Source organism: Emys orbicularis, chromosome 3 (genome assembly GCF_028017835.1).
Source record: "Emys orbicularis isolate rEmyOrb1 chromosome 3, rEmyOrb1.hap1, whole genome shotgun sequence".
NCBI lineage: Eukaryota > Metazoa > Chordata > Testudines > Emydidae > Emys > Emys orbicularis.
In genome coordinates, this window is record NC_088685.1 from 41,651,635 (window position 1) to 41,676,968 (window position 25,334).

Sequence of the window (25,334 nt, forward strand, 5' to 3'; positions counted from 1 at the left end):
TTACAAACAAACCAAAGTTAAAACACGCTTTCTAATAGCTAAGACCTACCTTAAAAAGCTACAGACTTTGCTCAAGGTAGTTTTCTCACCCAGTCATTCTTTGGCCAGGACCCAACACATGGAACACAAACTGCTTGGTTTCTTTTTCCCTGCGAGGTAAGATAAAGATGGAGTCTCTATCTGTCCCTTACATTCCCAAAGGTATTGTTTTTTGTTTTGAAAGTCAGGAAGGTCTCCTAGAGATTCAGTCTCCTATGTCTCTCGGTGGTGCAGGAGCCATGCTAATTCTCCATCTCTCGAGTTCAGTCTCAAGGTATTCCCTGCTGGTTTAGCTTGATGGCTTTGTTTACTGCTAATATGTAAATTGAGGTAAACCCACATTTCTTTGTCTAGGACAAACCTGTTTATTACCTCTGCCCAGGCTAAACCGCCTGGTTTTAAACACGTTCTAGTAACATCACACAGAGAGAATTCATAACTTTACATATGATGATATTGACTACTGTGATACTATTTTTCAAATGATACCTCACAATGCATATTTTGTACAAATATCATTGCAGTAGTGTGTAGCAGGTGAACACAGAGGTATCCTGTCCTTTTGTGACCCAGGGTAAAAGTATATAAAATAAATAATAGAGAGAAAGTAATTAGGAACCTAGGCTTTTGCTGTGTCATAACATAAGAACAAAGGAACATTGAATTAAGGTAAGAGTTGGGGAAGTAAAAAACCAATAAAAAGAAATACTTTTTTCACATAACCTGTAATTAAGCTGTGGAACTCTTAGCCACAGGAAGTTGTTGAGGCCAAGAACTTATCAAGGTTCAAATGGGATTGGATATTTATATGGATATCAAGAATATCCAAAGTAGTGATATTTTATGATAAATTTTGGAAGTGGTATTATACCTCATGCTTCAGTGTTTAAGCCTGTCTTTTTTTTAACTATTGGAAATCAGAAAAAGACCTAATGCAGGGGGGCAGGTTACCCCACATCTTTCCTGTTGCAGAGTTCTTGCATCTTCTGCTGAAGCTTCTGGTATTGGCCTCTCTTGGAGATAGAATAGTGGACTAGATGATCCTCAGTTCTGATTCAGTATGACAGTTCCTATGTTGCAGTCTTCTTCGGGTGTCCAAGAGTAACCTTTAGTTGTCAATGGACCTAATGCTGACTATGTTTATACAGTGTGTTTGTAACATACTTCTGTTTGCTGTGTCAAGTTAAAGCGGTATGATGTAATTAAAGAATTTCTTCCATTGTCATGTGGAACGAAGTAACTCTTCTGAGGCCCCAGTCCAGCTCTATGTAGGTGCCTGTATTATGGCAAAGTGTAAACAAACACAGAACAGTCATCTGGCTTTTTTGTTGTCAAATCAGTAAGAAAATCAGAAAAGCTGACTTTGTGAGAAACAGCATTTTCCAACCAGAGCTGCCGCTCTCTCAATTAAGACTTTATTTCCAAAATAATTAATATGGGGAAAGTTCTTGTCCTGACATGGGGATGGTGAGCAGAATGTGCAGTACAATGAAAATGTTTGGCCGGAAGGGGAAGACACCATTCTTTATGGTTAGGGTTACCAACCTTCCCGGTTTCACCAGGAGTCTCCCGGAATCGGGCTCTATCTCCCGGAGGCTAATGAAACCAAACCGGGAGATTTTAGGCCGCCAAAAGTCTGGCAGTGCAGCGGGGCTAAGGCAGGTCCCCTGGCTCCACGACGCTCCCGGAAGCAGCTGGCACATCCCTGCGGCCCTTGGGGTGGTGGCAGGGAGCTCCACACACTGCGCGTGCCCGCAAGTGCCGCCGCCACAGCTCCCGTTGGCCACTGTTCCCAGCCAAGGGGAGCTGCAGAGTCAGTGCTCAGGGCAGGGGCAGTACACAGAGACCCCCCCTGGCCGCACCGCCCCCTAGGAGCCGCTGCCGGATGTGCCGGCCGCTTCCAGGAGCGGCATGGAGCCAGGGCAGGCTGTACCACCGACCGGGAGCAGCATGAGGTAAGGGCCACCTGGCTGGAGCCTGCACCTCTCATCCCCTTCCACACTCCAACCCCCTGCCCCAGCCCGGAGCCCCCTCCTGCACCCAAACTCACGCTCAGAGCTTGCACCCCCTCCTTGCATCCCGCACCCCCTGCCTCAGGCTCAGCCCCAAGCCCCCTTCCATACTCCGAACCCCTCAGCCCCAGCCCAGAGCCCGTACCCCAATCGCCTGCCTGAGCCCATTGAAAGTGAGTGAGGGTGTGGGAAAGCAAGCGACAGAGGGAAGGGGGATGGAATGAGCAGAGCGGGGCCTCGGAGAAGGGGCAGGGGAGGAGTGGGGCCTCAAGGAAGGGGTGGGGCAGGCAAGAGTGTTTGGGTTTGTGTGATTAGACAGTTGGCAAACCTATTTATGGTGTGGGGAATGACACTTGTTTTGTTGAAAAATTGTAAAAGCCCCTTTCTGGATGTCTCAGGGCTCTCAGTAAAAACACAATCACACTTCAAGTTTCTACTTCATTCCTTTCTTAGGTCTATTGTAACAATATTGGAATCCCCCAACAGTCAGTGATGTCGGCAAATCTCTGCAATATTTGGAAAAGGGTCAACCAATTACGAAGCTCATACTGTGTAGGAAAGCTTAGTTTCATTTTCCTCCACTTATCTGCATCATTCTGCAGTGGAGTTTATAGGAGTGTCTAGAAAATGTTTTAAAATCTCATCCTAAATACATCTTTTAAGCTCTTGTGCTCTGTGCTTTTGGATTCCTAAAAAACTGCCACATTTTGTGCATTTGCATTCAGTGGTGTCGAAGAGAGGGGAGAAGCAGTCAGCCGTTAGCTCAGCAGATAGTGGTTGTTTTGGTCTAGGATTTGCTGACTCTCTTATCTCCATAGCTGGTCACTACAAATTGCCTGCACATTTGCTGCAGCAGGGATCGGCAACCTTTGGCATGCGGCCCGCCAGGGTAAGCACCCTGGCAGGCCGAGCCGGTTTGTTTACCTGCTGCCTCCGCAGGTTCAGCCGAACGCGGCTCCCGCTGGCCGCGGTTCGCCGCTCCAGGCCAATGGGGGCTGCGGGAAGCAGCGCGGGCCGAGGGATGTGCTGACAAGGGATGAGCGGCAAACCGCGGCCAATGGGATCCACGATCGGCCGAACCTGCGGAGGCGGCAGGTAAACAAACCGGCCCAGCCCGCCAGGGGGCTTAGCCTGGTGAGCCATGTGCCAAAGGTTGCCGATTCCTGTGCTGCATCAAGGTCCAAATGCTTCATGTGGATTTGCTTGAAATAAAATAGTTCCCAATTATCAGTTGCTCACAGTTCCAATTTTATCTAAATTGAGTTAGTGTTTCATGAAGTGGCATTAGATCTCCTTTTTCTTCCCCTTAGGTGCCAGAAGGGTATTCTCTATCTCTGTTATTTTTTTATTCCTACTTAATGACCTAATGCATCTCCCCTTTGGTAGGAATTTATCTTCTCTGAGAGGAAGCTAGAAATTAATATTTCAGGAACATAAATGAAAGCCCCATACAAAAACTACAGTCCTAATCTGTACTAAAAATCCCTAGCAAACCTAGCAGTCTGTTTCCCCTACTTCTCAAGCAAGTATTTAGTAGAGTTTTGTAGTGAGGGTTTATAATAAAGTCTTATGACATCACTTATATTTGTAAAATATGCTTTAATACATTATACAGTAAGAAAACCACCATAGACCAGAACAATAAAATGTATTTTTAATTGTACTTTAAAAGCTTTAATGCATTTATTTGTTCACCTTCAAAATGGCAATGGGCTTCCCACTTATTAGCACCAATTAGAAAGGTACTATTGTATAGAATAAAACTGTCCGTACGGCTTTTCAAGGGATCGGGAATACCACCTTTGAAGTGTTAGATCCTGTAAAATGATTAATTAATTGAGCTTTGCTGAAATTGTCCAGTCCCAAGTTCAAAAAGTTCTCTCTCATAATGTGACTTAACTACAGTGTAGTCAAAAAGAATTGACCTTGGATCTCCTTTTTAAAGTAATGAAATTAAAAAGGCTGAGCACACTTAGTGCACATTAGTTAAACGTCAGTTTGTGAATGCTGGAAATTGTAACTTTTTGCCTTTTTCCTTTAGGAAAAAGTCTATCTAAACAAGCTCTTTATATGCATATAACTCTTTTATTATGAATACAGAAAACTTATGAGAAATTAAGAGAATCAGTAGTGTGAGTAGCAAACTATCCAGTTTTCCCATTGTGGTATGGTAGGAGATGAGTGTGCATTCAATCAACACATCTAGAAAGCTGACATGTAAAAGCATTTTAATATAGTGATTGCAGCTGTGAATAAGGTTTTTGTTTTTGTTCTGATGTCTCACTATGCAAACAAATTATTTGTGCCAATATCAAAATTCTATAGTCTCATTTCCATCTCCAACTTCTGATTTATCATTAATGTAGGCCCCAACATGTAACTTCTCTTATTTTCTACCTTATGTTTAATGTGATTTTATGTTAATTGTGACAAAAAGCAATTTTTTCCCCTTAGACATGCCTTCTGTTCTTTGTAACAGAAGTGTCTAAAGAGCTCAGTGGAAATGGGTTTTAGTGGTGTCTCTTGCACCAGGATTTCCCTTGCATGCATTTAAATTGAAGCTCCTTTACACCACTTAAGGGCTCAGAGCAGCCTATTTGTCCAGGAGAGAGCCCCCCTTCAGCTTCAAAACAAGGGAAGCCAACAAGTACAACTTGAAAGAAAGAAAGAGAGAGGGGGAAAAAAACACAGAGGGGAAAAATCACTCCTGACTTTTTAAAAGCTGGACATTCATGTGCAGAAGGACTTTGATCGTCTCTGGCTGCTTCCCCTTTCAGGCCAGTCCCAACCCTTCTTCTAGGCTGACCAGATGGCAAGTGTGAAAAATCGGGACAGAGGGTGGGGGGTAATAGGAACCTATATAAGAAAAAGCCCCAAATATTGGGACTTTCCCTATAAAATCGGGACATCTGGTCACCCTACCTTCTTCTCACCACCCACCTATCATTGAGAGGGGCTGGAGCACATGACTTATGAGGAGAGGCTGAGGGAACTGGGAAGAGGCAGTGGGGAAGGCACGTTGCTTTTTTTTTGCGCTCTTGGGGCGGCGGGAGCCACCTTATGATCGCGCTATATCCGAATTCGCATTATCGCGGGGCGCGTTATAGCGGGGTTTCCCTGTACTTGAAAGGGGGTTCCAAAGAGTATGGATATAGACTTTTCTCAGTGTTGCCAGATGACAGAACAAGGAGTAATGGTCTCAAGTTGCAGTGCGGGAGGTTTAGGTTGGATATTAAGAAAAACATTTTCACTAGGAGGGTGGTGAAGCACTGGAATGGGTTACCTAGGGAGGTGGTGGAATCTCCTTCCTTGGAGGTTTTTAAGGTCAGGCTTGACGAAGCCCTGGCTGGGATGATTTAGTTGGGAATTGGTCCTGCTTTGAGCAGGGGTTGGACTAGATGACCTCCTGAGGTCCCTCCCAACCGTGATATTCTGTGATTCCATGATTCTGTTGTGCAATATTGCTGTAAGCCTGTGACCAGGAATGAGCAGCTAAGAGCAATGCCCTAAAGAGTCTAATGCTGGTATATGTTTTGCATGTCTCGGAATGGTGATAAGACTGTGAGATCTGCATGTGTTTCTCCAGCAGTGAGGTTGCAAATGAGCGTCATCTCAGAGACAGAAGCTGCATTTTCTTTCCTTGGTGGTCCTTTCTCTAGACTTTAACAAGAGCAACAATGACAGCTTCAGCCCATCTCAACTAACTTCTTTTCCCAAAAAGTACAGCTTTGCAAATCTGCAGATATCCACTTATATTCACAGATCTCCACATCCGGGGATGTGGATATCCACAGATCGGATGCGGATATAAATTTCATATCCGCACAGGGCTCTACCAGAAAGGATTGTTATTGCCATCTTTGATACCATCTAAAAGACAGTCGAACACAGGGTATATTTTTCTTCTGAAAACTTTTTGTAGCTAAAGAGAAAGGGAAGTTGTTAAAATGAAAGCCTTATGTAATACTCTACATTTCAAATGCTTTAACTGTTTTTCCTTCTTTTCTGTAACTTCAGTAAAAAGTTTAAAGTATATTTAATTTTTTTTTACTAGGGTACTATGCAGGCTGAGGTCTCAGTTTTAAACAAGGTTCAGAGTTTGGTACACAATTTGAATGTTGGATAGTGACTGAGTTATGCTAATGCCTTTGGCCTGTGTATTCTATCTAAAGTAATGCAACTCCATGATGTTCAGTGGACCTCAGTAGGCAAATTTAATTTATCTCATGAGCAATTGAATACTGCGATGATGGAGTTGCAGAAAGCCCTTAGATGCACAGCTACCCTTTCTGAGAATTCTCAGCAGTAGCGCCTTTCAGACAGCTATATGGCTTCTGTTAACATTGTTTAGAGTCAGTCCTTCAATTTGATTGCTGTGGAATTTTGAATATGGCATAGCAATTTAAAATAAAATCAGAATGTTAAGATTTAAAAGGGAAAAAATTATGACCATCAGTGTACATGCTCTGTCAGAAAACATAACACTTAAAGCAAGTTTTGAATTATGTGTCCTTTGCAGTTGTACATGGTAGCTTTTCTTGTACATGGTAGCTTTTCTAAGAACTAAGGTGAAGAGAGGAATTACCCCATGAGCTGCAAGAAATGTAACTATATTTTACTAATCTTAGACTATGTGGATTTTTTTCTGAAGTCTATTTGGTAGGAACCTCAGAAATATAATTAATATTTGTACAGTACAGTGAAAATGTATGTCGCAATATGAGTTACTAATGAGAGGTTATTTAAATAGTTAGTGGAACCTTCTGTATACTTTCAGTTTTCTTTAATTTATATCCTATTTTTTTCTCTCCCTAGTACTGTAGCTACTAAAGTTTTTTCATAAGCCATAACTGTGATGCTACAGTCTTTCATAGAAGAATATCTATTTAAAGCATGCTTGATTTTGTAGTCCTTCATTCTAATGTTAATTTTTTTCTGTTTTAGTTGTTGCAGTTAATTGCAAAATCTCAGCTAACCTCACTGAGTGGTGCAGCACAGAAGAACTACTTTAATATTTTGGACAAAATTGTACGAAAGGGTATGTTCAGGGTTCATTAGCATTGACTGAGTTGCTTTTCTGACCTTTCAATTAGTTTCATTATTTTTATATGTACTGCTTATGTCACAAAACAAAGGTAATGGCATATTTAATTAGTGGAAATCTAATATACTTTTTAACCAGTTTCTTTACATTGAAGAATATCATTCAAAACAAATGTATAAAGTGAAATCAGAGATTATCCTTCACGGTCAGAAGTTCATGGTTTCTCTTTTACTATTCTGTACTCTTTATCAAATCTAAAATTTCTTAGTTTTGAACAAAACTATTCCTGTTTTTATTAACGTGAATACATGTGTATGTCTTTTTTTTAAAAATTCCTTTGCATGATGAACTAAAACATTTTAGTCCAAATTTGCCAAGTTACCCAACAGAGGTATGCAAGAAACTGCAATTATTCCCGGTGTGTATAATAAGAAAACTGTACTCTTGCGTATTAATGTTGGAAAATGTTGGGTTTTTTTAAAGGTGACCACTGTATATGGAAGACATTTAATACTATCTATTGAAAATAGGAAATCCACTTGAATAACTAAGATACAGCATTAATTTTATTAACACATGGCATGAAATGTTGCACTGATGCCTTGATAGCAGTATTGTCTTAAGCATCAATCCTGCACCTGTGGGATCTGCCAGAGCAAATTCCATTGTGGGATCAGGGCATTTAGTTTGGAAGTGAAACCACTGCTCAAGTACAGTTTGAGTTACTTTAGATAGGGAAATGTCAATAACTTGGGTTAAATGTAACAAATCAAAAGAGTAACTCTTATTCTTCTTTTCCAGTTTTGGAAGACCAACACAATCCACGCTTAATCAAAGATCTTCTTCAGGATCTGAGTTCTACTCTCTGTATACTAATTAGGGGAGTAGGGAAATCTGTGTTGGTGGGGAACATCAATATTTGGATTTGCCGATTAGAAACTATCCTTACATGGCAACAACAGCTAAAAAATCTTCAGATGAACAAGGTATATTGAATTTGTTAAATCAGAAATATGAGGTAAAAAGGGAGAAAGTGCTTTTGAATACTGGCTATTGATCTGTGTACAAGCAAAGTTTTAAATATGTCTAAAGCCATTTTTACTTGACTTCATTAGTTATTCTGCACAAATGATGATATAAAGATATAAAATTAAAGTTCAATTATTTTACACTCACTAAGTATTTTAATATCCTTTTTTTTTTTGTGAAAAGGAAAACAGTAACTTTAAACTTTAGCAACATGCATTAAATGACTCCTGGCAGATGTTCACAGACTTAATTTTCTGATAGCCCAACCATAAATTTCAAAACTGATAGCTCTCTGTCGACCTTAATCTGACTATTTAGAGATAATTATTCACTGGTCAGACAGATACAATAACTCTACCTTACTAAGGAGACACAGACCTGAAATCCAAGATTAGAGAAGGACCAAGAAAACATGAATAAAGCATTGAAGTAGCGATTCCAAAGCTATGCAAGCCAACGGGGGCGCGGGGGGGTTCTATGAAACTAGGTAACACTTCTGGAAGCAAAGTTTGGATCTGGGTCACAGCTTTTTTTTTTTCTTTTTAAGCATACTGTAGGGGGCGACAGAGGGTTAGGAGAGGCAGCAAAGGGAGGTACTGAGACTCGGTGGGGGGAGTAGGAGGAAGGGCAGTCAGCTGCAGGCTGGGAAGGAGAGTCCCAGGTATTTCTCTCTGCTTCTGGGCTCTTGCCTCCTCCAGCCCCCTCCTCCCTGTGGTTTGCGCAAGTTTACCTAGGGGTGGAATACTAGCCCCCCATCTCCCCCAGTTCCACTACCCACCCCAATGCTGTGTCTATCACTTTAAGCACTTACAATGGCAATTTTTGAAAATAAGATAAGATGTCTGAAGTTTCTAAGGGTCTGTGTGATAATCATGGGGGATACACATTTATTTCAAAAAAAAATATTTTCAATTTAAATCACATTGTTTTGGTTTAAATCGGATTTAAATTAAATGCATTTTTCTTTTTAAAAATAAACCCGTTTAGAACTAAATTTGAAACGGACTACATATGTTAAGGCCTACATTTATTATAATCTCTTAAAATCATATTGAACAGCACACATTTGCTAGTGAAGTTTTAAAGAAAGTGAAACCACCAAACTGGTAGAAGTCACTGGTGAAGCACCTAGAACCAGAGTGTGTTGATGCTTTTGACAGCACTAGCCTCTTCTGGAGGTGGAAAGGGAATATTTTCTTCATTTCAGTTTATTTGAGTTTCAGTTCAATGACTAGTTCATTCAAAGTTAAGAAACCAATTGGGAGTTGAAAAAGCAGGAAAACTTGTTTTCCTCTTCCAGTCTAGGAAGAGAAACTAGGTGTGAGAGGATGAGACCTGCTGGTTCTAAAGTCTTGAAGGACATAGTGACTAGAAACAAGGAGTTCAATTCACTAACTACAGATAATATTTCTTTTGTTTAATCAGTCAGTTTTAAATGCAAAGCATGTTTTGATAACTTTTTTATATGTATCCAGTACAATTAATGTAGTTTAATTTAATGAACAAAAACACTTTTAAAATTCTGTTTGTGTATTTTTAATTCAATTCCAATTTCCAAATAGAGCTTGACACAAATCATGAGTAAACAGTCCTCTAGTAAATGAGAAGTGTATCATTCACCATTTTCTAACATAATAAAAAATATAAAAATTAAGAATGAATAAATGTATGTTAAGCTATCTAATTGCTTAAATAAATGAGGATAGATACATTGTGTCTCCTGGTTAGCAAAAAGAAGTAGCAAATTTAGTGTAAAAGCTATATTTAGCTGCAAATCAACATGTGTTAATGGACACCAACCAATGAGAATAGACTTTAGTTATTTTCCTAAAGAAAGAGGTATCAGTGCAAAACATGATTAAAATAGATTATTTAAATCAATCCACCCTGAAGCAAAGTTACAAGATCTTGGCAGCAATAAACTAATATAACTGCTTATCTAATATGCAGCTTTGCTTATTTGGTGGGTAGCGGGGATGGAATCAGGAATTTACTCTGACTTGTTACTTTATCATTCTGCCCTGAATAAATCACAACAAATTTTTAAATAGAAGATAGATCACACTAAAAAAAACGGGAAATTCAGCCTTGAAGATATTTGTCATGTGGCCAACAAACCAAAACACCATCCTTGCTTGACAGATAGTTGATTGACTTGTTATTTCCTTTATTTTATATCAGTAACTTCCACTGAGTGCTTTTGCTTTAGTTATGTATTACAAATGCAAGATTGGAGTCATTATGTTCACAGATGCCTGAGCATGATGATCTCTGAAAAACTATACACAAGATGTCACTACAGAAAGTATATTCTATAAGCAAGACTAATAAGTGTAAAGAACTAAATTGTGACATTAAGCTAGAGCTGTCTATTGGACCCAGCCACCCTAGGGAGTGCAACTGCTGTAATACGATTGAAGAGAATGATGCATATGCTTCCCTTTGCATCTGGTCAGTTCCACTAGGTGGGGCCACTGTCATCCCTTGCACAAAACAGTGACAGCAGTGCTAGCTCTATATAGTCCCTAACAGTGTCTCTTATTGTGCCCAGCCCCTTCCAGTAGGTTCAAATAGAGAAAAGGACGAGGCACTTTTTACATCTCCCATGCCCCTGCTGCAAGGAAGAGAACCTCTCTAGTACCCACCCTAGGTGCTGCTACACAGAGACCCCATAGAAGAGGACTCTGGTCAGTGATACATACTCCTTTGGGTCGCCCACTCTATATTCGCTCTCCTATAAGTGTGGCAGAATCACTATTTCATCTGTTGGGGGCTCTCTGCAGAGGTGGGATTTGTCCTACCCTCTTCCCTCCGACTCCTACATTCCATATCTATTGCATATCCTGTTGAGTAATTGACATAAACGTCAGTGCTTTTTAATAATGGTTTCTCTTATTTCTGATTGTCCAATTAACTATAATAAGGTTCAGGATTGACTATAGTGCAGGGAAACTATGGGTACGTTTTTAACGTGTGCATTTTTCTGAAAGTTGGTGTTGTATGCAACTTTTAACTAATTTTCAGACTGCTTTCCAAAAGCTTTTTCATCCAAAGCAAAACTTTAGGTTCTAAGAATTCTCATTCACTTAAAACCAGAAAAACTAAGAACTGCAAAACCACATTTTCAACTTCTGTTCCTTGAGGTATTTAATTTTCAATAACAAACTTGCAGAATAATCTAACAAATGTTGAAAACCAAATGATCAAAATATCAAAAAAAAAAAACCTGGTCCATATAAAAAAAAAAAAACACCCTGGTCCATATTTTTTCAGGGAAACACACATACATATATATATATATATATATATAATTATAAAAAATATTAAATTTTAAAAGGTGAAATAAAAAAAACGGAGGTAGCTTTATTGGTTTAAACCTAAAATTGAAAACCCTACTTATGTTATACTAACAACTCCATGCAGTTAACTTTTAACTCTTTTTTTTTTTTTTTTTTTTTCCCCAGCAAGTCAACAATGGTCTCACGCTCAGCGATCTCCCTCTGCACATGCTGAATAACATTTTATACAGGTTCTCAGATGGCTGGGACATTATTACGCTAGGTCAAGTGACCCCAACACTGTACATGCTCAGCGAAGACAGGCAGTTGTGGAAAAAACTTTGCCAGTACCATTTTGCAGAAAAACAGGTAACAAGAGAGAGAGTTATGTGTGTGTGTTAAATCTGATACTGTTTTCTGTCATACTGGATGAAGATGATCTCAGTATGAATTCCTCAGTGAATTTGCCCTTGCTTTCACCTTGAACTATGGCAGTGTGGGTAACAGGAAAGTGATCTGTTTTTTTCAGAGGTGGTGTCTAACCTCAGTTCCCATTGATTTCTGTGAGAAATGTGCTCTCTACATCAACCCAAGAGACTTTATCCGGATGTTCCCCGTGCAGTGGTGGGGAGGACAGTGGAGGCAGTGACTACACTAAGCTTTTTTTCCCTCCATTTTCCCCACCATTCCTGCCAACTGTGGCAGATTGGACTCTTAAAGCTTTAGTATATGCATTGTAGATGCCAAGGTAATAGGTGCTTCAAGCTAAGATTTTTCATAAATTATACAAATCTGAACAGTCAGCCATGAGCTTCTAGATTATATTTCTCTACCTAGACTATTATGAGTAGATTTTCTTGTATACAAGTAACTTTTACCATGCATGCATTAGTCTGAGTTCACCTAATAACATTGATATTCATGACCATCTGGACTTTAACCTCGAGGCATCTAGATAGACTTATGTGTAGTACTGGGGAGGAGCCAGTGCTACATGTAGGTACTAATGACCTAGGGAAGGGTAGGAGAGACGTCCTGGAGGCCAAATTTAGGCTGCTAGGAAAGAGACTGAAATCCAGGACCTCTATAGTGGCATTCTCAGAAATGCTTCCAGTTCCACGCCAGGTAGGCAGGCAGAGCTTCAGAGTCTCAATGCGTGGATGAGACGATGGTGTAGAGAGGAGGGGTTTAGATTTAGCAGGAACTGAGGAAACTTTGGGGATAGGGGGAGCCTATCCAGGAAGGATGGGCTCCACCTAAACCAAAGTGGAAGCAGACTGCTGGATCTTAACATTAAAAAGGTTGCAGAGCAGTTTTTAAACTAAGAGATGGAGGAAAGCCAATTGCTGCAGAGGAGCACGTGGATCGGACAGAGACTTCTCTTACAGGAGAGTCTATTGATAGAGAATCTCCAGGTTATAGTCAGGAGCAGAGGATGGAGGAGGATAATGTAAGGGCCAGATCAGATGAGAAACATTCACATAAAAAAGAATCTGACACATCAGAAAAGGGCAGACAAATAAACAGGGACAAGTTTTTTTTAAAATGCTTGTACACAAATGCTAGAAGTCTAAATAATAATATGGGTGAACTAGAGTGCCTCGTGTTAAAGGAGGATATTGATATAATAGGCATCACAGAAACCTGGTGGAGTGAGGACAATCAATGGGACACAATCATTCCAGGATACAAAATATATCGGAAGGACAGAACAGGTCGTGCGGGGTGTGGTGGGGGGTGGCACTATGTGAAAGAAAATGTAGAATCAAATGAAGTAAAAATCTTAAATGAATCCACATGTTCCATAGAATCTCTATGGATAGTAATTCCATGCTCTAGTAAGAATATAACAGTAGGGATCTATTATCAACCACCTGACCAGGACAGTGATAGTGACTATGAAATGTTAACAGAGATTAGAGAGGCTATCAAAATAAAGAACTCAACAATAGTGGGGGATTTCAATTATCCCCCATATTGACTGGGTACATGTCACCTCAGGACGAAATGCAGAGACAAAATTTCTCGATACTTTAAATGACTGCTTCTTGGAGCAGCTGGTACAGGAACTCACAAGGGGAGAGACAATTCTCGATTTAGTCCTGAGTGGAACACAGGATCTGGTCCAAGAGGTAACTATAACAGGACCGTTTGGAAATAGTGACCATAATATAATAACATTTAACATTCCTGTGGTGGGAAGAACACCTCAGCAGCCCAACACCGTGGCATTTAATTTCAGAAAGTTGAACTATGCAAAAATGAGGAGGTTATTTAAACAGAAATTAAAAGCTACAGTGACTAGAGTGAAATCCCTGCAAGCTGTATGGACACTTTTCAAAGACACCATAATAGAGGCCCAACTTAAATGTATATCTCAAATTAAAAAACACAGTAAAAGAACTAAAAAAGAGCCACCGTGGCTTAACAACCACGTAAAAGAAGCAGTGAGAGATAAAAAGGCATCTTTTAAAAAGTGGAAGTCAAATCCTAATGAGGTAAATAGAAAGGAGCATAAACACTGCCAAATTAAATGTAAAAATGTAATAAGAAAAGTCAAAAAGGAATTTGAAGAACAGCTAGCCAAAAACTCAAAAGGTAATAACAAAATGTTTTTTAAGTACATCAGAAGCAGGAAGCCTGTTAAACAATCAGTGGGGCCCCTGGACGATTGAGATACAAAAGGAGCACTTAAAGACGATAAAGTCATTGCAGAGAAACTAAATAAACTTTGCTTCAGTCTTCACGGCTGAGGTTGTTAGGGAGATTCCCAAACCTGAGCCGTCCTTTGTAGGTGACAAATCCTGAGGAATTGTCACAGATTGAAGTGTTATTAGAGGAGGTTTTGGAATTAATTGATAAACTTAACAGTAACAAGTCACTGGGACCTAAGAGTTCTGAAAGATATCAAATGTGAAATTGTGTAACTATTAACTATGGTTTGTAATCTGTCCTTTAAATCCACTTCTGTACCCAATGACCGGAAGATAGCTAATATAACGCCAATATTTAAAAAGGGCTCTAGAGGTGATCCTGACAATTACAGACCGGTAAGTCTAACGTCAGTACCGGGCAAATTAATTGAAACAATAGTAAAGAATAAAATTGTCAGACACATAGAAGAACATAAATTGTTGGGCAAAAGTCAAGATGGTTTCTGTAAAGAGAAATCATGTCTTATTAATCTGTTAGAGTTCTTTGAAGGGCTCAGCAAACATTTGGAGGAGGATCCAGTGGATATAGTGTACTTAGATTTCCAGAAAGCCTTTGACAAGGTCCCTCACCAAAGGCTCTTACGTAAATTAAGTTGTCATGGGATAAGAGGGAAGATCCTTTCATGGATTGAGAACTGGTTAAAAGACAGGGAACAAAGAGTAGGAATAAATGGTAAATTTTCAGAATGGAGAGGGGTAACTAGTTCCCCAAGGGTCAGTCCTAGGACCAATCCTATTCAACTTATTCATAAATGAGCTGGAGAAAGGGGTAAACAGTGAGGTGGCAAAGTTTGCAGATGATACTAAACTGCTCAAGATAGTTAAGACCAAAGCAGACTGTGAAGAACTTCAAAAAGATCTCTCAAAACTAAGTGATTGGGCAACAAAATGGCAAATGAAATTTAATGTGGATAAATGTAAAGTAATGCACATTGGAAAAAATAAACCCAACTATACATACAATTTGATGGGGGCTAATTTAGCTACAACTAATCAGGAAAGAGATCTTGGAGTCATCGTGAATAGTTCTCTGAAGACGTCCCCGCAGTGTGCAGCGGCAGTCAAAAAAGCAAACAGGATGTTAGGAATCATTAAAAAGGGGATAGAGAATAAGATAGAGAATATCTTATTGTCCTTATATAAATTGATGGTACGCCCACATCTTGAATACTGCGTACAGATGTGGTCTCCTCATCTCAAAAAAGATATACTGGCATTAGAAAAGGTTCAGAGAAGGGCAACTAAAATGATTAGGGGTTTGGAACGGGTCCCATATGAGGAGAGATTAAAGAGGCTAGAACTTTTCAGCTTGGAAAAGAGGAGACTATGGGGGCATATGATAGAGATATATAAAATCATGAGTGGTGTGGAGAAAGTGAATAAGGAAAAGTTATTTACTTGTTCCCATAAGAACTAGGGGCCACCAAATGAAATTAATGGGCAGCAGGTTTAAAACAAATAAAAGCAAGCTCTTCACACAGCACACAGTCAACCTGTGGAACTCCTTGTCTGAGGAGTTTGTGAAGGCTAGGACTATAACAGGGTTTAAAAGAGAACTAGATAAATTCATGGAGGTAAAGTCTATTAATGGCTATTAGCCAGGATGGGTAAGGAATGGTGTCCCTAGCCTGTGTTTGTCAAAGGGTGGTGATGGACGGCAGGAGAGAGATCACTTGATCATTACCTGTTAGGTTCACTCCCTCTGGGGCACCTGGCATTGGCTACTGTCGGCAGACAGGATACTGGGCTGGATGGACCTTTGGTCTAACGCAGTATGGCCGTTGTTATGTTAACCTACCCATTCTTTAAACCCCCACTAGTGGTGTGTGTTTGTGTGTCTACACACACACCCTTGCCCTTTAACACACAAGGCTAAGAGTTTAAGAACTGCTTTCCAAACAACTGTCAAAGAAATTCCAGTACTGGCTGGAAGTGAGTCAGAATAGCCTCTTCCTGCTACATTGGGTGAACTCTAAGGCCTTAGACCAAACTTAGAAAAATTAACCCTCCTTCCACTCCTAATAGTCAAAGAGGAGAATAGTGTAGAACTTCATGTCTGACCATTCATGGCTTTATACAAACACTGAGCTAAATTACTACTTAATGTTGTAATAAACTAAATTACTACTTAATGTTGAATATATGTACAAAATACAGTGCACACTGTTTGAAAATAGATATAAAGAGATACAGAGGGCAAGAACGAAGGCCTCATCAGATGAATAGTAAATATTCCACTACAGGAAATTCTGGGATTCTCAAGAAGTTGCAAGCCTGAGGTAGGCATGGCCACTGTTTTGTGAAGATTTGAGAGGGGTGTTTTCCAGGTGTCACTCTTGCAAATATCATGGAGAAGAGCTAACCAGAAATTGTTCTCTAATCATTGGGCTGAGCTAATCCAATTGTACCAATGTTTTATTCTTTCAGGATAAAGTCCCACATTATTATTCCTGTATTCCTTGAATGCCATCAGTGTGCTCTCTGCCATTCAAAGCATCAAAGAAGGCATCAATGCCACCTCAAAAAATACTAAATTCAGTGAATTATACAAACTGGCCACAACAAATTATCTCTGATGATAAAAAAATCTGTACTGTTTTGAGATTGTTTGTAATCCAGCAAGGTGATATTAATGTGAATATCTTCATAGAAGCATTCTAAGTTGGGGCTTGAATAGAGACAGTGGTTCTAAAGACTTGCTAATTCCACATGCTCACATGAAACGTTGATTTTAAATGTCACTTCATCGTCTGAGTTGCCCAGCATATCCCATCCTGTCTCCTCTGTCTTTAAGACTGTAAACTCTTTGGGGCAAAATGGTTTTATTTTATTGACTATATAGCACTGAGCTCAAAATGGATCTTAACTAATAAGTAAATGGTGATTGTTTCACAAGGAGAGGGATGGAAGGAGTCCCAAACTGACATGGCATCTTGGCAAAAGATGCAAAGGCAGGGGAATAGAAGTAGTATGCCAAAGGAGAGCTTAGGAGGGTGATTTGTGGTAAATGTAGGCTATGGGAGCAGGCGTAGGAAGAACAATAGCTAAGAAGTAGGCAGGGTGGGGTTGAGCATTTTTAATTTGATGTACAAAGTCAGGGAATTTTGAAGAGGGGAAGAGGAGAAGGATTCTGAACAAAGATCACAATGGCTAGAGAGGAAGCTGTTTTCTTAAGATAATATAAGAAATAAAAATCACTCCAGCACATCAGTGTAACATGTCAGATACAGGATCTCTACATACTAGTGTAAAAATACTTTAAAAAAAAAAAAAAAAAAAAAAAAAGTCTTTCTGAACTCTAACATGGAGTTTCCAAGCAGCTTGTAAGTGGACTAATAACATAACTGAATCTATAGGGTTTTGGGGGGGCTATTAAACTGTAATTTGCCTCAGGTTAAAAATGTGTCACTTTACAAGCAGCAATATGACCGTAACCTTCACCATGTTCCAATGTTTTCTGCTGTCTTCTCAATACGCTAGTAGAAACCACATTGATTTGAAGGATTCTTGCACTGTTGCTTGGAAAAATTAGGCAGTACATCTGTCCATGTGCTTCAATGTCCCATGCTTCCAAAAAGGATATACAAAGTATGTGCAAGTAAGACTAGCATGCATTTATTTAAAATTAAAAGAAAAACATTATTTAAGTTTCTAATAATAGTTGTGTAAAATACCTTAATTGTGAAAAATATGTAGACTAAGGCTACATTTATAAAGTCTAAAGCCTTGGTTGCTTTGTCTGTACTTTACAGGGGAGTATTTTACAGCTACGGTCCTCACAATAAGCCACCAGTTGTAATACATGATCATCTTTCATCAGTTTAGAAGTGAAAAAAATATTCAGTGCAATATTTTTTCTATATAACTCTTAAAATCGTACTCGTATGCAACAAGAGAATTATTAACTTGGCCCTTTCAAGTCAGTGGAGTTGCCCCAATTCGGAGTATGGCCCAATGTAGTTTAACAAATCTGTATTTTCTGTTTTGTATTGTTCTACCTAATTTAGTTTCATTGGGAAGATCTCAAATATTTAGAGGGGTATGGACTAGAATATGGCATAAATCACCTTTATATGGATGGGTCTCTAAAACTGTGCTTCAGAGTTTCAAGTTGACACTCCATGAAGTTGTGTATATGAGTCAGAATATTAGCCTGAGAGAGCCCCCATTATAAAATAATTTATGTTGAACTATTCTTTTATACTTCAGCCTTTGATTGACTTGATTACTTTCTGCTAACAATTCAAAGAAAAATATTAATTTTATGTCCAGTTCTGTAGGCATTTGATCCTGTCGGAAAAAGGTCACATTGACTGGAAGCTGATGTATTTTGCACTTCAGAAGTGTTATCCAATAAAGGAACAATATGGGGACACATTACATTTTTGTCGACATTGTAGTATTCTGTTTTGGAAGGTAAGAACTGGCAATGTATAAATTAACATTAGAAAATACTTTGATAGTTAGCTACTGAAAAAAATATAGTTGACAGGGAAAATGATAGTGTCGCATAATTGTGTGCCATCTCAGGTGGAAAGTAATTGGGCCTTAAATCAAACTAAGTAAAGTGGTCACACCTACAGAGCTTGGTGTGTTGTTCCAAAAGAGGATTCCAGACAAAATGAAAAATCAAAAGTTCAATTCTGTGCTACATTTAGTTTTAAAATCTGTACCAGAAATTGATATTCTGTGCTTTTATAAAGAAAGAAGGGAAGAGTGTTACTCCCTACCTTCCAGCAGCCTTTTCGTTAGACAGCTGTAATGCACAAATGCTCAGGGATGAGGAGGAAGCAGGCAGAGGACTAACTTCAACATTATGGCAGCCAATAAAAAAGATCAATAGTAAAAACATTTTTCCACAGTATTTCCATAGCAGTGATGTAATATTTTACATGATTTAGTAACCAGCTGTGTCTTGTGAAAAGCACTGAAGAACATGTTAGAAATGATCTTTCTAAACATGCATTTTGTTTCCCTTATCTTGCTCTTTGGTAGTAAGTATATTTGGCCTTGAAGGAAGATTTTGTTTCTCGAGGGTAATCTGCTTCTTAACTCTCACCTGAAGTCATAATAATCCTATTTTGCTTTAACATTTGATGGCTGGAAAAGTGGATTAGATACCTTTTTCTGACTGACTTCAATTTGCAACCCAAAGACTACAGTAGATTATGATTTCAAATGGAAATTAAGACGCAAGAGTTGCTTGGAAACCTTGAAAAATCTTTTCCTGAGAAATCATTTTGCTTTTATACATTATATTTTGTTCTTTTTCCATTATTCAGAAATTCTAAAGACATTTACATGGAAGCAAGACTGTGTAAGATTCCTTTTCTGCTCTTTCCTCCCTCTCCTCCCAAAGAAGATAATTCTTCTTGTGTGACTATGGGTCCTGTGTGACTTTTTATAATTTGTCCAATGAGGAGTAACAGCATGTATGCCAATAGCAATGTATGAATCATGTCATTCTGAATTTGAATATCCTTGTTATCTTGTCTGTACCTGCAGACACTAATAATTAAATCAGCAGTACAAAAACATACAGTCAGTATAGGCTTCTGCTTTAAAAAAAAGTCTAGACAACCTATTGATGTATAGTTCTTGCACTTCTGATAAAGGTTTGCTAGGGAATAAAAGCTTTCCTTTGCAGTAGACTCTGTCCTGTAACTTGCTGTCTAGTCAGTAGAAGACAGTTTTCCCTTGATAAAATGTCGCTGGTGACATAACGATGCAGTTATGAGAGAGTTGGTTTTTTTTAGTTCTTGTGTATTCTAGTTCCCCTTCTAATTTCTAAAGGCTTTTGTTGTTGGGGTATTCCTGTATAAGGGGATAACCATATACTATTTGATATTTTGCCTCCATTCAAATGTTTGCTAACTGTTGTGCTTCAGAGTGTATTTCATGCATTTAATGCTGGGAATGACCAGTTTCGTGGTATTCTTAGGAGTCTAGAACTTAAATTGAAGGATCATGGGGGAGTATAGGAGGAAGCAGAAATGCCACGTACATGGATAGAATGGCTAGATACACCTCTACCCCGATATAACACGACCCGATATAACACGAATTCGGATATAACGTGGTAAAGCAGTGCTCCGAGGGGGCGGGGCTGTGCGCTCGGGCGTATCAAAGCAAGTTCAATATAACGCAGTTTCACCTATAACGCGGTAAGATTTTTTGGCTCCCGACGACAGCATTATATGGGGGTAGAGGTGTACTAGGAATTGTGGAGTATTCCATGCAAGTGTACTTATTGATTCCTTCCTCCTATGATAGGAGTTATGAGTGCTGCTCTACAGATCAATTCCCAGGTAGGAGTAACAATAATTTCTTGGTGGCACTAGCACTAGTGATTGCTGTTACAAGACTTCATATACAGAAGTGAGTTGTTTGATTGGGCTGACTGTGGATTTTCATAACTTCTTTCAGACAGTTTTTAAACTGTTCTCAAATTAAGGAGTGGCTTTAGTTTTCAGTCTCTCAGAAAAAGCGGATATGGGAATGTGACAAAAAACTTCAACTTTTAAAATAATTGTTAAAGTTTGCCACTAGTGGGGAACTTCATTCTTTCTCTATGCAAAGTGGTCTAACAGCTCAGCTTAGTGCTACTAATTCTGTTTTGGTGGGACTTTTTATTGTTGTGTTAGCTTAAGGTGGCTAGGTCAAAGAAGGTGTGCATTTGGTTCTGAAGGTACCGAAGTTCATTGGCACCCTGATCTCATGAGGGAACAGGTTCAAAATTCATGGGCCTATGGGCAAAAAACCTGCATCTTCTGCATGTTTCACTTTGATGTTTCCAGTTTCATGGGAGGTCATGATCATGCAGGATGGAGAGGTCCTGTTGGTAACTTGTGACAGTCACATCAAGACATTTGAAGAGGAGGATGAAAACCTTGAATCCAAGGGGAGCAAGAGCAGGAGGCAGAGCACCGGGCCACCATTGTCTTGTAGCAGGAGGCTTCTGGGTACACGTGCAGGATGGAGCAGGATGGAGAGGTCCTGTTGGTAACTTGTGACAGTCACATCAAGACATTTGAAGAGGAGGATGAAAACCTTGAATCCAAGGGGAGCAAGAGCAGGAGGCAGAGCACCGGGCCACCATTGTCTTGTAGCAGGAGGCTTCTGGGTACACGTCTGGCTCTGTTGATTTGTTCCTTTATTTCCTTGTGTGGGTATCGTAGTTTTGAGAATGCTTGGTGAAGATCTTGTAGTTGCATGGCCCCACAATATGCCAACATCTTTATGGCTGACCTGGAACAACGCTTCCTCAGCTCTCGTCCACTCACGCCCCTTCTCTACCTACGCTACATTGATGACATCTTCATCATCTGGACCCATGGGAAGGAGACCCTGGAAGAATTCCACCATGATTTCAACAGCTTCCACCCCACCATCAACCTCAGCCTGGACCAATCTACACGGGAGGTCCACTTCCTGGACACCACAGTACAAATAAGCAATGGCCACGTTAACACCACCCTATACCGAAAACCCACCGACCGCTATGCCTACCTTCATGCCTCCAGCTTCCACCCCGGACACACCACACGATCCATCGTCTACAGCCAAGCACTGAGGTACAACCGCATCTGCTCCAACCCCTCAGACAGAGACCAACACCTACAAGATCTTCACCAAGCATTCTCAAAACTACGATACCCACACAAGGAAATAAAGGAACAAATCAACAGAGCCAGACGTGTACCCAGAAGCCTCCTGCTACAAGACAGGCCCAAAAAAGAAACCAACAGAACTCCACTGGCCATCACCTACAGCCCTCAGCTTAAACCTCTCCAACGCATCATCAGTGATCTACAACCCATCCTGGACAATGACCCCTCACTTTCACAGACCTTGGGAGGCAGGCCTGTCCTCGCCCACAGACAACCTGCCAACCTTAAGCATATTCTCACCAGCAACCACGCACCGCACCATAACAACTCTAACTCAGGAACCAACCCATGCAACAAACCTCGATGCCAACTCTGCCCACATATCTACACCAGCAGCACTATCACAGGACCTAACCAGATCAGCTACAACATCACCGGCTCATTCACCTGCACGTCCACCAATGTTATATATGCCATCATGTGCCAGCAATGCCCCTCTGCTATGTACATTGGCCAAACTGGACAGTCACTACGCAAGAGGATAAATGGACACAAGTCAGATATCAGGAATGGCAATATACAAAAACCTGTAGGAGAACACTTTAACCTCCCTGGCCACACAATAGCAGATGTTAAGGTAGCCATCTTACAGCAAAAAAACTTCAGGACCAGACTCCAAAGAGAAACTGCTGAGCTCCAGTTCATTTGCAAATTTGACACCATCAGATCAGGATTAAACAAAGACTGTGAATGGCTATCCAACTACAGAAGCAGTTTCTCCTCCCTTGGTGTTCACACCTCTACTGCTAGCAGAGCACCTCACCCTCCCTGATTGAACTAACCTCGTTATCTCCACACTGATTTATACCTGCCTCTGGAGATTTCCATTACTTGCATCTGAAGAAGTGAGGTTCTTACCCACGAAAGCTTATGCTCCCAATACTTCTGTTAGTCTTAAAGGTGCCACAGGACCCTCTGTTGCTTTTTGCAGATTCAGACTAACACGGCTACCCCTCTGATACATTACTCCAAATGCAAATTTAGTAATCTTTGTGACACCATAATCACCGCCATAGCAACTGATCGTGGTATCAGATAGGATTATGACTTCTGGTGTAGAATAAGCATGGATGTGTTTTGGAATTAGTGATGAGATATGGAGGTTTAACTCCTCTACAGCATTGGAATGTGAACCACATCAATACCATCTAACAAATGTTTGACACTGCTGAAATAATTAGTGGTGTTACTTCATTTCTAAATGGATGATTTCTACACTATAACTAGCAACAGAGGGTCCTGTTGCTTTTTACAGATTCAGACTAACACGGCTACCCCTCTGATACTTGTACACTATAACTGGCACCCTTGTTGGCAGAGATCCCAAAGGCTTGATCAGCATAGAGCCTGAATTGCCTCCTTGCTCTGACCCTTTCACAAGCTGTTTAACCAAAAAAAGAGAAATCAACCAAGGGAAATGAAACTTCTGCTCCTGTCATCTCTGATGAGCCTTTGTGCTCTTTGGAAACAGCTATCTTAACTGGAAAAAGAGGTATACCAGTTTAAATATATTAATGGTAGTAAACCTAGTTGTGACAAACCCTCTGTTAGGGTTTAGTGTGGTACATGGTTTTAACTTCGTGTCAATAAAATGCACACAGTACAGTGGTTGACTAATATCATTATAGTATCTGTAATTAACACCTATTTTTTCCAAACTGAAACTTGATCCTTTACAATACTTTGGACACTTTCTAAATGTTTGATTTATTCTGTAACTTTAAAATTTCCATGGTTTTTTTTGTTTTTTTTTTTTTTTGTAAAGGAAAAACGCTAGCTAGTTACTTTACATTTTGTGTGTGTGGGGAGGAACTGATAAGACATTTACACTTTGTTAAATTATATATTATCAGTACATACTATGAAGAAAACAAAGGAAGATATTTTCTTAATTGAATGCCTATAATTCAAAAGCTGGTCAATTTTTAAAAAGTTCAAAGTAATTTTGGAGACTTTGCTCTTTTTTTGTTTTTGTTTTACAGTTGCTTTCCTATCTTAAAAAAAAAAAAAGTTGTTTTATCTCCTGTTATGTGAAAAACACACACAAAAAGGAGAATGTCTGTCTGACTATACATGGAAGCAATGACCTCTCACTTTTCAGTTTTTCAGTCATTCAATTCTAGTAATTCTAGTAATCTTAGCTGTTATTTGTAACAATAATAGTTTAAAAAAACCTTCAGACAGCAATGTATAGGGTTTTTTTATTGATGGCATTCCTTTAAAACAAATGATCATAGGAAACTTTAAATACAGCAGTGAAACCATTACTACCTACTTCATAGGAGGTGTGGTAATAGATAAAAGAATATCTTGTACTCTTTAATATTAAAAGGGAAAATGAATATAGCGCACACTCATCGCCTCAAATGACACTTTGAAAAGTGATTTTTTCAAAAAAAGACTGATGTTCATTTTTAATATAGACTAAATATGTAATTACTCAGTGGAGTAAAAATGCTGGCATCTAGTACTATTAAGTGATGCATTTTTGTGAGCGCTTTTTGTTTGTCATAACTCTTCCACGTTATTATGTGGTGTCACCAATGTGGGTAAATTTCTTCCATTGCTAACTGGATGATACATTTCAGCAGGTCTAGAGATGGACAAGAATGATGGAGTATTTGTCCTTCTTTAATGGTAATTTTTTCAACGGTAGTCAGATCATTGAAGCACTACGCAGTGACTAAAAGTTATTTCAAGCAGATGATGCAATCTAACACCTGTTCTTACTCCTCTCAGAGTTTTAGCGGTAGTTTGTATGTGGGCTTTGTTTTCCAACAGATTAAAATAATCTAGTGCAGAATATTCCTGTGGTGAATAATAATCAAAATCATGTACTAAGCTTCTTATTCTAAATGACAGCCAGTCCAATAAATCTTAATGTTTCCTCTCTTTTACTTTATTGCGCTCCTTCCTGCTTTTCCTTCATGATCCCCAAGGACTACCACCTTGCTTTGTTACTCAAGGTATTTCATGTGTGTTTCATCCCTGCTTTTATCTGTGCTGGTTCTGTAATGTTGAAGTGAACAAGATGTTCAGTTGTAATTTATGTTTCGGTTTGTCATGACTGGCTAAGAACAAGCTATTCCTGCAGCTGTTGACACTATGTTAGATACTGTCATCTTCCAACCTCAGTTTTGCACTTTTTGTTGTTGTTGTTGCTATTTTTATTGCAGTGTTCCTCACTGTACTGTTTCAACTCAAGGGACTAAATTCAGCCTCTGATGTAAGCAGGTGCAGCTGTCACTGAATTCAGACAGTTATGCCCTTTTACACTAAGGATGAATTTCGCACAAAGTAGGCATTAATGGCTGTTTCCACATTCTAATGGATTTAGTTCCGCACTGAAATCTAAGAACAGTAAAGGCAACATCACAGAATTCTGTCTCTGCAGTATGAAACAAAGGTACTGAAATTGCTTTTACCCCACTGAATAATTTAATTACACTTTAACCTGTTTTACTCGAAGGCCTTCTACAAATAGTAGTTTTTTAAAGAAGACCTCTTGTGATTGGAGGAAAAGGAAATTATGACATTGCTTTCTGAAT

At 39.4% G+C, this 25,334-nt stretch overlaps 1 protein-coding gene across 2 annotated transcripts in view; it reads left to right on the plus strand.

Moving 5' to 3' along the window:
* The window catches only part of FBXO25 (F-box protein 25), a 73,822-nt gene that overhangs the window by 41,783 nt on the left and 6,705 nt on the right, over positions 1–25,334 (plus strand). The window contains exons 5-9 of one of the 2 annotated variants that reach the window (XM_065400978.1): positions 6,996–7,089; positions 7,897–8,081; positions 11,589–11,771; positions 18,389–18,532; positions 24,726–24,752. In XM_065400978.1, the coding sequence (XP_065257050.1) occupies positions 6,996–7,089; positions 7,897–8,081; positions 11,589–11,771; positions 18,389–18,532; positions 24,726–24,752 (633 nt within the window). The remainder of the gene's footprint in view (positions 1–6,995; positions 7,090–7,896; positions 8,082–11,588; positions 11,772–18,388; positions 18,533–24,725; positions 24,753–25,334) is intronic. The other variant, XM_065400979.1, reaches the window with a different exon arrangement.